The sequence below is a fragment of the Mustela lutreola genome, chromosome 4 (genome assembly GCF_030435805.1).
Source record: "Mustela lutreola isolate mMusLut2 chromosome 4, mMusLut2.pri, whole genome shotgun sequence".
Lineage (NCBI taxonomy): Eukaryota > Metazoa > Chordata > Mammalia > Carnivora > Mustelidae > Mustela > Mustela lutreola.
Genome location: NC_081293.1, coordinates 155986268 through 155998558, shown reverse-complemented (window position 1 = coordinate 155998558; position 12291 = coordinate 155986268). Strand labels below are relative to the sequence as shown.

Genomic DNA, 12291 nt, shown 5'->3' with positions numbered 1-12291 from the left:
TGTAGGATGCTTCCTCAGCCGTGCTAAGTGCTTCTCCTTCTGACATTCTTTCTCCATTTCCATTGGTGTCTTTGTACTTGTCTTTATGATACTTAGTATAGCCTTCCTTCTACCTCAGCCTTTGTGGATTTGCCTTATTGTCTTCTGTGTTTTCTGCTCTCATTAGCCTGCTGGGCCTTGAGGGCGGGGCACTGTCCTTGACTCATCATGGGATCCCCTTGTGGTGCCCATTATGGTTTTTTGCTCCAAGAACATTTATTGATTTGAACTGTTTACCTGAATTCTCTTCCCGAACCCTCTGTCTTCCCTCCCTTTACTGACTCCGGCAGAATCCCAAATTAGGTAAATGTAGTGACTGGGTAACTTGTTACTTTGGTGCCTTCCAAAGAAAACCACCGTGGCCACATTTTGCATTTGCCAGTGACACATGTGTTTTGTAAGGTAAACCTGTGATCATTTAGAACAGGGGTTGGCAGATTATGATATGTTGGTGGCCAGAATTTTGTAAATAAAGTGTTATTGGAACACAGCCATGTGCACTTACTTTAGAGATTGTCGAGGGCTGTTTCCATGCTGTAGTGGTGCAGTTGAACACTAAGTTACCACAGGGATGCTGTGACCCATAAGTCTGAAATATTTACCATCTGGCTCTTTAAGAAAAGTTTGCTGATCCTCAGTATAGAAGAACACTTCAAGGACTTTTGCTATGGAGCTTAATTAATGGATTTAGCGTAGGAAAGTAAGAAAGTACCCATTTAAAAATGGGAACTTAAAAAAAACCTCTAAAAGTTAAAAAGAAAACAAGTTTGATAAAAGTATATAATGCCGCATGTGACCAAAACATCACACCTAAGTCTGATGAAGCCTCTGGATCTAAGTACAGGGATGGGGAAGCATTAAATAACACCAGGGGATGCCATCTGCAAAGTTCAGACTCTGGGAAATTCTACAGGAGAAATGGCCCAACAAATACAATGCAAGGGAGTAAAATGAGAGGCAGAGATTGAAAGAGATTTGATACATTACCAACCAATTGGATTTTGATTTAAAGCAAGAAACTCATTTATGAGGCGATGAGAACCTTTGAATACTGGGTAGTTGAAGAAATCAAGGCTTTTACTGTTAATATTTTTAGGTATGACATATTACAAATAGAAACTTACAAAGACTTCTACTTACAAATGTAGAAGAAAGGCTGTACTAAGTATCATAAAGACAAGTACAAAGAAACCAATGTCTGAAGGAGAAAGAACATCAGAAGGAGAAGCACTTCCCATGGTTGAGGAAGCATCCTAACTTATAAAGACAGAGTTTTGTTAGGGAAGTTTAAGACATTTTCCCTTTGTGATGCTTTGAATCCATCCTTGTGAACAGAGACTGTAAGAATAGTTTTAATGCTGGTGCAACCACTCTGGAAAACAGCATGGAGGTTCCTCAAAATGTTGAAAATAGAACTGCCCTATGACCCAGTAATTGCACTACTGGGTATTTACCCTAAAGATAAAAACATAGTGATCCGAAGGGGCACGTGCACCCGAATGTTTATAGCAGCAATGTCCACAATAGCCAAACTATGGAAAGAACCTAGATGTCCATCAACAGATGAATGGATCAAGAAGATGTGGTATATATACACAATGGAATACTATGCAGCCATCAAAAGAAATGAAATCTTGCCATTTGCGACAACGTGGATGGAACTAGAGTGTATCATGCTTAGTGAAATAAGTCAAGCGGAGAAAGACAACTATCATATGATCTCCCTGATATGAGGAAGTGGTGATGCAACATGGGGGCTTAAGTGGGTAGGAGAAGAATAAAGGAAACAAGATGGGATTGGGAGGGAGACAAACCATAAGTGACTCTTAATCTCACAAAACAAACTGAGGGTTGCTGGGGAGAGGGGGGTTGAGAGAAGGGGGTGGGGTTATGGACATTGGGGAGGGTATGTGCTTTGGTGAGTGCTGTGAAGTGTGTAAACCTGGTGATTCACAGACCTGTACCCCTGGGGATAAAAATTTATGTTTATGAAAAATAAAAAATTTTAAAAAAAAGAATAGTTTTAATGAATTTTAATCCGAGAGAGAAAATGTAAAGCTGGGGTCCTGTGGAGTCAAGGAATTGTTGACACATTAAATTAAAGTCAGAGCCGATAGTCAAAATGGCTCTGAATATTCTGGATACTTCTGTATGTGACTCTCTCCCATTTCAGAGAGGACGTTCTCCAAATATCGCATTGACTCTTACCAGCAAGAGTGTACCAGAGGGCTTGCTTAGTGGAGTGTGTGTAGACTGCATGTACCTTCCTATAGATAATCATTCTATTGTGTACTACACTTGTTGAGGAATTGCTAAGTGCTCCAACAAAGAGACTTCAAAATAATATGGCTTAAAGAAAATGGAAACTTATTTTTCTCTCATGGTCTAGATGTATATGGAGAGTCCAGGGCTGGTGGGTTGTTCTGCCTGAACACAGGACTTCTATCTGTGGTCCACTTGCAGGCGTGTCCTAGGCAGCAACAACAGGAGGGGAAAAAAAGGACAAGCCATCCTTTTTATGGGTGTGACAGGGAAGTTGCCCATGTCATTTCATCTCCCATTGGTCATATTGGTCTTGTGGTCACACGTAGCTGCAAGGGAAGTTGGGAAATGTAGTTTGTAGCTGGGTAGTTGTGTTCCCAGCTATCCATCCAAGGGTTCTGTTACTAAAGCAGAAAAGGAATGAATGGAATTTGGTTAACAACCTGCCACTATTACAGTTTCTCTCTTTCTGTTGTCTCTTTCTTTTTTTTCTTTACAGAAAGTATCACTGTGCAGACTATGATTGACATCTTACGGGACAAAGCCAGTGGCGTCTGTATAGACTCTGAGTCTTTCCTTACCACAGCCAGCGTAGTGTCCGTTCTGCCTCAGAACAGAAGCTTGCCGTGCATTCACTACTTCACTGGGACCCCAGATCCTTCCAGGTTTGTCTGAGACACAGTCGTGTTGGCAGGAATTGTGCTCTTCCCTTGAAAGCTCATCCAATAAGTGTACACTGCGTTCCTGTACCTCCCCTTCTGTAGCTGAGTCACATTTTTCCATCGTGGTCCAATGTGGCCAATGCAGCACAAAGAACTTTGACTAAGGGAAGCTCTCGGCTTTAGTCACATCATTTTTTTTTTTTTTTAAAGTATGCTCTGTGCCCAGCATGGAGCTCAAACTCATGACCGTGAGATCAAGACCCGTGCTGAAATCAAGAGTCAGACGCTTAACTGACTGAGCCACCCAAGTGCTTGCTCTTAGTCACATCATGTTTATGACATTCATGGAGTCAAATTGTTTTAAATTCAGCGAGTATGTATTGAGTTAATACCATGGGCCAAGTGTTGTGCTGTATCTGAGGGATGTAAACATAAATAACCATACAGTGAGACAGATGCAGAAATGCCCAAGATTCAGCAAAGCAATCATGTCCTATAAGTTAGAGGACAAAATGGTCCAGAGGCATGTAGATGGAAGCAATGTCAAGTGCACCAGCTACTTCCTTAAGACATGATGTTTCAGGGAGATGCTTTCTGCCCATATACTTAGCAAAGGGGTTGTACTACTCAGTGTTTAAGAATACAGTGTCTGAGTAGATTGTCAGGATTTTGATTTCCATGTGTCTCACTTGGTAGCTGGTAAGTTACTTAACCTCTGTAAGCTTTAGTGTCTGTACTGTGTAATGAGGATAATACTGGCTCCTACTTTGTATGCTTCTTGGGAGGATTAAATGAGATAATCCAGGTAAATACACAGTAGGTTTAACTTCTCTTTATTAAAACTATTTCTGATTTGCCAGGCACACAGCAGCTCCATTCCCTGGTCATGTTCAGTCACATATACCACAAGTCATATCATCAGTGGCTTAGTTAGACACAACCATCTAATGGTGTCTAATTCTGTTCATTATCAGCATTTTTTTGAAATTCTGTTTTTGAAAAATACAGGTGCCTTGACCCAAACCTATTGTATCAGAATCTTTAAGGTGGGCTTAGGAATCTATCAACTAAGACTGATCCTCAGCCTGGAAAACTCTAGAAGACTTTCTGTTCCAGTAGTTTCACTGGTAATGTTTAGGGGGTTCCATTGGCTGAAAACCATCATTACTATTTGAATATTGGGTGTCAAATCTTTGACTGCTACCAAGAGGTCTGTAGCTGTTCAGTTTCATTCCTTCCAGCTGAACATATTTATTCTTCTCCTATTGTTTCAGGAATATAAGACAGTGACGGTGTCTATCTAGGGACTTTTTCTTAAATGACTCAGGGGAAAAGCCCGGTACCTCTCTTGACCCTCTGGCCTTACTTCTTTACTTTTTTATTTTTTTGTGTTTAGAGAAAGAGAAAGAAAGCATGTGCGCAAGTAGGGTGGGGGGAAGGGCACAGCATAGGGAGAGAGAGAATCTTAGGCAGGTTCCACACCCAGCATAGAGCCCAACTCGGGACTCAATCTCAGGACCTTGAGATCGTGACCTGAACTGAGATCAAGAGTCGGACACTTAATGGACCGAGCCACCCAAGCACCCCTCAGCCTTAACTTTAAACTACTGCCAATATCATCAAATCCTTCTGGCCGGAGCTGACTATTAAATTCAGTATAAGCTATTCTTAGTTTTTCATTCATTCATTTATTCATTCATTCACTGAGACTTATTAAGCACCTACTGTGTACAAAATATCATGCTTGTTGGGTCCAAGGGATGAAGTATGTACAAGGCAACAGGTGGTTTGGAGGCGATGATGAAGGAGCCGACCTCACGGAGGAAGGATCCCTTTTGAGTGCCAGGCATTGCGGGAAGAGGAAGAATCTGTGAGGTGCAAAAAGCAGGAATGGCATTTTGGGCAGAGGGAACATGTGCAAATGCAGAGAGCCCTGAAGCAGTGTCCAGTGGAGGCTGAGTTTCCTTCTCTCCTCCACCCTGACTCCTCCAGTAAAGGAGCCCGGCCGCCCTCATGTAGCCCCTCTTCCGGACTCTGGCTGTGAGCCTCCACTCCACAGGGTTCCACCCAGCCCCCCAGGATGCACTCCTGTTTGATCCCAGCTGCCTCCTTTTGATCTTACCTCCCAGGGCTCGAAGCTTGGTCTTATGGATGACCCCGTTCTCGCCCCCTTTGTGGTCCACCAGCTGTGGGCGCGTCCTTCCTCCCCGTCATCTGGACTTCTGCTCATGGACTCTGACTTCGCTTGCCCCCAGCACTGGGGGCTCAGCCTCCTCTTGAGAACACTCTCTGCTGGCTCACAGGGGTACACATGCGCATGTAGAGCCCTACTTTCAAGTGACGGGAGTGCTCTGCCAATGCATTTCGACATATTCATTAGGAAGCAGGAGCCTTTGAGGGAGTGGGTTGAACCGAAGAAAGCCTGTACCACCCCTTTTGCTTCTGATGTCTCAGGCACCTGCTCCAAGTGTGCTTAGAAGACAGGGCTCTGTGAGGCCGGGATGCTGATACAAAGAAATGCTGTTTCGCAGAGTGAAGTACACGACCTTGTACAATTCTAAAACCAGGCTGGGAAATAGCCTTTTCATACTGAATATGGAAAATTTCAAGTAATTTTAGAAGAAAATTATTCACGGTTAAATTAATTGAAAAGACCTTTGAGAAGATGAAGGACTTTCCGGAAGACATTCGTTTTTATCTTCCAGGGCTAAGTGAGCAGCATTTCTTACTGCGACCGTGAGAACTGTCACACATTCAACATTTCCATGTGTCTCCGTAATTGGGCATGCTTAACATTTTGTATTTTGTCAGCAGGAAGCATAATTACCTACTCTTAGGCTTTTAGGTGGTAAATCGGGGAAATTTTAGCTGGCTTCTGCTGACGCTGAATGCATGAGAGAGATGTTTTCAGGAAATTATTTCAGAGCAGGGGGGTGGCAAACGATGATGATCCAAGAACAAGACTCTTTCTTGATCCCGCCCAATTAATGTGTGGATCCAAAGGACGTGATCTGACTGTTCTGTCTGCTTCAGCACTTCTCTGCCCTTTGCTCACCGCGTTCATTACCGATCTTTCTCTTGAAATAACTTGTTCTTGCATTCTCTTTTCCTCTTTCTCCTTCCCTCCTAGCGTGTAGTAGGTATTATGCAAGTTTGAGAGCTGGATGGAGATGCAGGAGTCAGAGATTGGGAAATACAGGGAGATGCCAGAGACCTTTTGTTAATTTTACTGAGCAGGCAGATTCCGTAATAGTAATATTCTGCTGAATCCGCCGGTGACTCGGTCACCGACATCGTGACACCGACTGGCATTAGTGCTCCGGTTCTGACCTTTGCAAGCCTTGGCGGAAGCTGACACTTGCCAAAACTTCAGCGACATGAAGAATTGGGAGAAGGAAAGAGTAGAGAAGTCCCTTAGCACTTTGAGACTGTGACCTTCGGAGTCCCACAGGGTGCTGGAGCCGGCGAGAGCTGATTATGTGCCTCTCTTGCCAACCCCTGTGCTCAGTGACATCACACTGGGAACTTGCCGTGGGTCACACCGCAGAAACTGGCAGACCTCATGAGTCAGAGCTTATGTGTTTCAGATGAAGCTGTCCTACTGGCACATCACCAAGAGGCCCCCACCTCTGAGAAAGCCCACAAATACTCAATGTATAGGATGGATAAACCAAGAGGGAGAGGACCCTGAAAAATGTTCCATTTTAAATATTAGAAGGCTCTTTCCCAACCCATTTCTCTAATTGTAAAACCTAGAAAACAGAGAATAGAGAATTTCTAGGAAAACAGGGTTTTGACCTTGTTTAGCTAATGGCAAAGAGCTGGGGAGATGCAAAGGACCTGGGGTGTGTGTGTACGTGTGTGTGCGTGTGTGCGCACACACACGCACGCGCATTTTCTCCTCTTCTCCCAGTGTGCCAAGCTTGAGAGGCTAAATTGGATTAACTGAGACTGTCTCATCTGGTTAATTCAAATGTAGCAACGAGTGGCACTTCTTTGTTGGTGGAGATAACACCGTGAGCCATGGACACGCCAGCCTCTGTAAGTACAGCTCTGGTCCCGTGCAGGGCACAGACGCCCACAGAGCTGAGGGCCCCATGTACAATAGCAAACCTCCCATCCCATTTCATCCTGAATCTGTCCAGCACCATCTCTCTCCTCTCTCCTACCCTACAATTTTGACTTCAGAACCTTCCAGAGCGTCTGGATCCAGCCCGAAGCTTGTCCCATGCTCCAAAAGTACTAGTTCTCTTCCCTCTAAATAGAAAGGCTCTTCACTGATAGGTTCTGCTCTCAGCCAGATGTGGCTGTGACTGTGTGATTAAAGTGACTCACAGTAAAATGTCAGAGTGACCTATGCAGAGGGACACCTGCAATTGAGAGAAAACTGGCTATTCTGGGTTCTTCTGAACTTGCTTGAAAGTTTAATAGATTCATCTGAGCAGAAGCCTGTGCTGCTCCCCTGCTCTGTTCCAGACTCCCCTCAGCGGATCTGCTGGGGATTCTGGGGCCCTGAGTAAGCCTGGCTTAGTCACTAAGGGACTTCCTGCACCTTCAGTGAGGACAGAGCCGTGGTTGAGGTCAGAAGTGCTAGCTGGCCGCTGATAATAAAATTCCAAATCCCAAAGCACAAAAAGGGTGTCATTTTTCTGACAATGTGTATAAAAAACCAATAGAAGGCTGTAATATTGAGAAGTAGTGGGGAAAAACTGACCTCTGCTTTGGACATCTGAATTTAGTTCTCCATTTGCCACTTTGGACCAAGCACTTAGCTGCTAGGAGCCTCAGTCTTTTCATCTGTAAAATGGGATGGGAATTTTTGTCCTGCCTTATTCATTGCTGTATCCCGAGCACCTAGAACAGGGATCTGTTGCTCAGTCATCACTCAACATGTATTTCCTGATGAGTGAATGGATAAATAGGAGTAGCAGGAGAACTGAAGGCAAGCACTTTGAGAATTATGATACACTATAAAATGGTAGGGGATTTCATGGTAATTTTGTTTTCCTTCCAAATGAGAAAACAAATGAAAGGAAGACAGATTTTTTTTTTTTTTTACACTGGCTCAGTGCATCAATCATGAGGTTTTGGAAGACAGAAAGGACAGATATGGCAAAGATTCCTCTAGGGGAGTGTGTTTCTTGGCTGTGGCTCCAAGTGTCTCCAAGGCTAACATTCTGCAGACCTCTGAGCCAGACTGTGGAAGCCGTGCTGTGCTTCTTGTCATCAGACCTGAGATTTGTCTCAGGGAGAGCTGATGGTTGTGGTGACGTGGTTTCTTTTGTGCTGCTCATGGCTTCTTTTGCTTCATTGTCTCTCCTGAGGCTGGATTGTCTCTCAGAGTAGCTCAGCCAGCTTTAAACTTCCTCATTGACCAGCTGCTGGGCTGCCTTTTGCTACTGGAAGCACTTTCCCCTTCTGGTCCTATTAGCTTGTGTTCCTGTCACAGCGCACCATGGAGGGGCTGAGTGACCAGGGTAAATTCCAGGATTGATGGCTTCTCTGAAACCAAAGACAGAGCAGAACCAGCTTTCTGGATCCCCCTCAGCTGTGTCCCACATCAGAGCCAACCCTGGGACACCCTGGGAGAGCTCCAAAGTGCGACAAAGTGTGCCCTGCCCTGTCCGGGTGGCCTAGGAGGGGTGGTGCCTTATGACCCCGGGGACAGTTTTAGCTTTGCCATTGGCTGTGACCTTGGTCAAGTCTTTTACTTTCTGGGCCAATAATGAACATAGATTCGATCAGGTGGCATTTGAAAAGCTACCATTTGAACTTGAAGTGTGGGAAAGTGCCAGAGATACTCCTCACCTATTTGGAAGTTTAGTGTGATTTTCTCTGAGGCTTGGCAAGAAATCAGAAGGTTTGGGGACCACTGAGTTATCCACATTCTGCTTTTTTTGGATACCTAGCCACAAATATTCAAGCCTGAGTTATAATTCCAACATTCTGACTTAAATAAATATTAGTACTATTGTCATCTGTCATCAGCAGTAATTTTTATCCAATCTCATCCACGGGGTCACTGTGCCAGAGTGGCCTTGAAATGAAGAGTCAAGTCAAGCCTTGCCAGAGGCCAGGCCTGGGGCCAGCCCCATCGCCCAGTGTTAGCCCGTGGAGGTCACAGCTCTGACCCTTTCTGGCCAGCGACCCTGTGGCTGAAACGATGTGCACTGCACAGGCTTCGGACTGTGTGGCGGGAGCTCAGACCCCGCCTCCCATACAGACGAGACCCTGCCCACCCAGGAGGCTGCAGCTGAACGTCTGTTGGAGGACAGTGTGCTGCACACGGACTTTTCAGGAGCCCGGCTTGCTCTTAGCCCTGAAGGGTGGGGTGCTTGCCTTCTGTGGGTGGGAGGGTCGGACCCATGTACGTCCAAGAGGTTGGAGGAGGTGCCCGTTGGCGGTTTGCCAGCCCTCTGTGCAGGGTAGCCCCGCTGCGTCCTGGGCAGCCTTGGCCCAGTGGAAGTAGGCCAGCCCACATACTGTGTGCTTCCAGGAGAAGGGGCTGAGGATGGGTCTAGTCTCCTGTAAATGTTCGCATCCCCTGCAGACAGCAAGGTGCCTGGCACCCATCCCTAGTCAGCACCATCCACTCTACCAGCTGGGAGCATGAAGGTCTCACTGCTTTTAATTCTCACATTAACTTAGCCGGAGCCCAGTCTTGCAGAGTGACTTCTGGCTCTTTCTTCCTCTCCTGAGCCTCCTTCCCTCGATAACCCCAGGGAACCAATCTAAGAGGTCAGTTCTCATTACAGATTTTCCCCACTATCTGCAAGTTCACTTTACCCCACTTCACTTGTATGAAAGATGGACGTTAGTATGGTACCTGTTTTCACTACACACAAGAAATCCCGAGAGGATTTTTGCTGTTACAAAATGGTAATTGCTTCTTCGCCTTATGCCGTTTTGGCTTACGAGAGCTTTCCGAGGAACGTTCTCCCTTCAGGAATGTTCTGCTTTCAAGCAGCTGGGGAAACCTCGCTGGGCTCCTCAGACCTGGTATGTCAGGAGTCCCCTGGGTGCCTTCTTCACATGCAGGTTCTGATCCAGCAGGAGGGGGCTGGGGCTGTAGGGGGCTGTTGATGCCTCCCATCTAAGGACACAATTTGGGTAGCCAGGGTCATTGTTTCTGGTTCTTTTCTTATTATGACACACCTGGAAATGTTTGTGGGGCACACTGGCAAGGCTGCTGTGGCCACCTCAGGCCCAGCCACCTCAGGGCCCAGGGGTCAATATCCCAGCTCACTGCTCCCCCACCTGAGGCATGGAATGGCTGAGGGGCACTGGCTGAGAGGAGAGAAAAGAACCCAAATCTGACCAGTACGCGTGGGAGTCTGGATGTAGTCTTCTCTGTCTTCTTGTTATTCCAGGTGCTGCCCCATGTGCGGCTACATGCAAGCCACCCTTGGGGTCCAGGAGCACTGCCGTCGTTCAGCACTGTTTTCTCTGGGTGCAGAGAGAGGAGAAGAGGGCTCTCTCCCTGTGTTACACTCCCATGTGCTCTCCACACTCCCTGTTGGCTTGGGATCCCAGGATGCAGTTTTTTAGAAACGTGGCTCTTTTGGGGTGTGTGTGTGTATGTGTGTACATGTGCTCAGGTATGCACAGATACATGTGCATGCACATGCATGTGCTCACCCACACAGCCGTTTTCCTTAAGGTGCACCATCGTGGCAGAGAGCTGAAGGAGTTCTTGCATTAGTCACCTCCTATGCCCAGAGCTCCTCTTTCACACAACTGGGCTTCTGTTTCTCTGTAGTGTGTCTGGGGACTCTGGGAACCTTTGTGTCATCTGCCAATAGGTTACCTTAAAAAAAAAAAAAAGAGATGGGTTCTCAGACCCTTCCTTTCCAGGAGGCCACTTTCAGCAAGCTGTGGTAGAGAAAGGCAGACCTCTCCCAGTGCCAATAGATGGCCCATGGCACCCTTTCCTCTGGACACTAAGTGTCTGTTTGCCTTGCTTTACATAACTAAAAGGGGCCTCTCAAATGGTTTTCCCAGAACAAAGCAAGTCTGTTTTGATGTCTCCTTGCTGTTAATAGGAGAATTTGCAGCTGGTAAATGACAGTTTTACTAAAATATTTACTAAAATATGCAGTGGTGTCTCTGTCTTGGCACCCACCCACCACCCACCGCCCACCACGAGCTGGCTCAGGCAGTGTTTGCTGAGCGGAAGGACAGTCTGGTGTCTTCAAGCCTCAAGTTCAGTTTGGCTAAAGCACCCCTCCTTTCTCTCCAGGTCCATATTCAAGCCTTTCATCTTTGTTGATGATGTGAAACTTGTCCCCAAAGCACAGTCTCCTTGTTTTGGGGACAATGACCCTGCCAAAAAGGAGCCTCGGTTCCTGGAGAAGCCAGACCGCCGGCATGAGCTGTACAAGGCCCACGAGTGGGCACGTGCTGTCATCGAAAGTGACCAGGTGAGCCTGGCGCCAAGCCTGTGGAGGGGGCGTGGTCTGCAAAAGGGGAGACAGGGGAGCAGTTATGGAACTCATCACTTTCCTCCTCACCAGCTTGCCTTCTTTCAGAAATCCAGGTACCCAAGGCCCTTCCTAGAAGCCTGCTGTTAATTTTTCCAGCCAGTCTCTTGAATCCAAATGAAACAAAGCCTTTACTTCTGATGTTGTTCCAGAACTCAGTGGGCTTGGAATATCCCTCTTTCATTTACTGTTTACCTAGGAATAACAGAAATATGTGGTCCTAGTAGGGATAACTGCTTTTCTGCTGTCTAAAAATCTTTCTGTACTTTTGGGGGTACAGAGTTGTACAAGATGGCAAAACTTTACTTAAAGGTACAGTCATATGTTGTTTTAAAAAAAAAAGGTAACTCTGAGAAACTTCTGGAAATGGATGGTGGTCATGGGTGTTCAACAGTGCAAATATCCTTATGCCACTGACCTTGTACACTTAAACATGGCTAAAACAGAAAATTTTAGGTTATGTATATTTTACTATAATTTTAAAAAGTTTTAAAAAAAGATTCCCAAATTCCAAGTTTTTAAAAAAAGTTATTCTTCTTGTGCAGCTTCCCACACCCATCTTGGCCCAAGCTTTGGTAAATGAAGTCACAAGACATCAATTCAAACAAGACACACACTGTATTTGCCCACGGCAGCCATTCGTGACAGATCATGTATAACCCCCAAGCCTCTGTTTTGCTGAAGGGGAGGGGAAGGAACATGGTCGTTAAATGCCCACTGGCCTCCCATGCATGTGTTTAACAACTTAGAACAGGTCCAGATTGTCCTGAAGAAAGGGACACCTTGTAGACAAATGGGTACCTGCCTTTGTGTGGACTGGGGGAGCTTATTTTCTCCTTCCTAGCTTG

At 45.9% G+C, this 12291-nt stretch overlaps 1 protein-coding gene across 3 annotated transcripts in view; it reads left to right on the top strand.

The window, feature by feature from the left end:
* SCRN1 (secernin 1) overlaps positions 1-12291 on the top strand; it is a 61374-nt gene that overhangs the window by 43896 nt on the left and 5187 nt on the right. For all 3 annotated transcript variants that reach the window (XM_059171467.1, XM_059171466.1, XM_059171465.1), the window contains 2 exons: positions 2801-2966; positions 11203-11383. In XM_059171467.1, coding sequence (XP_059027450.1) covers positions 2801-2966; positions 11203-11383 — 347 coding nt within the window. The remainder of the gene's footprint in view (positions 1-2800; positions 2967-11202; positions 11384-12291) is intronic.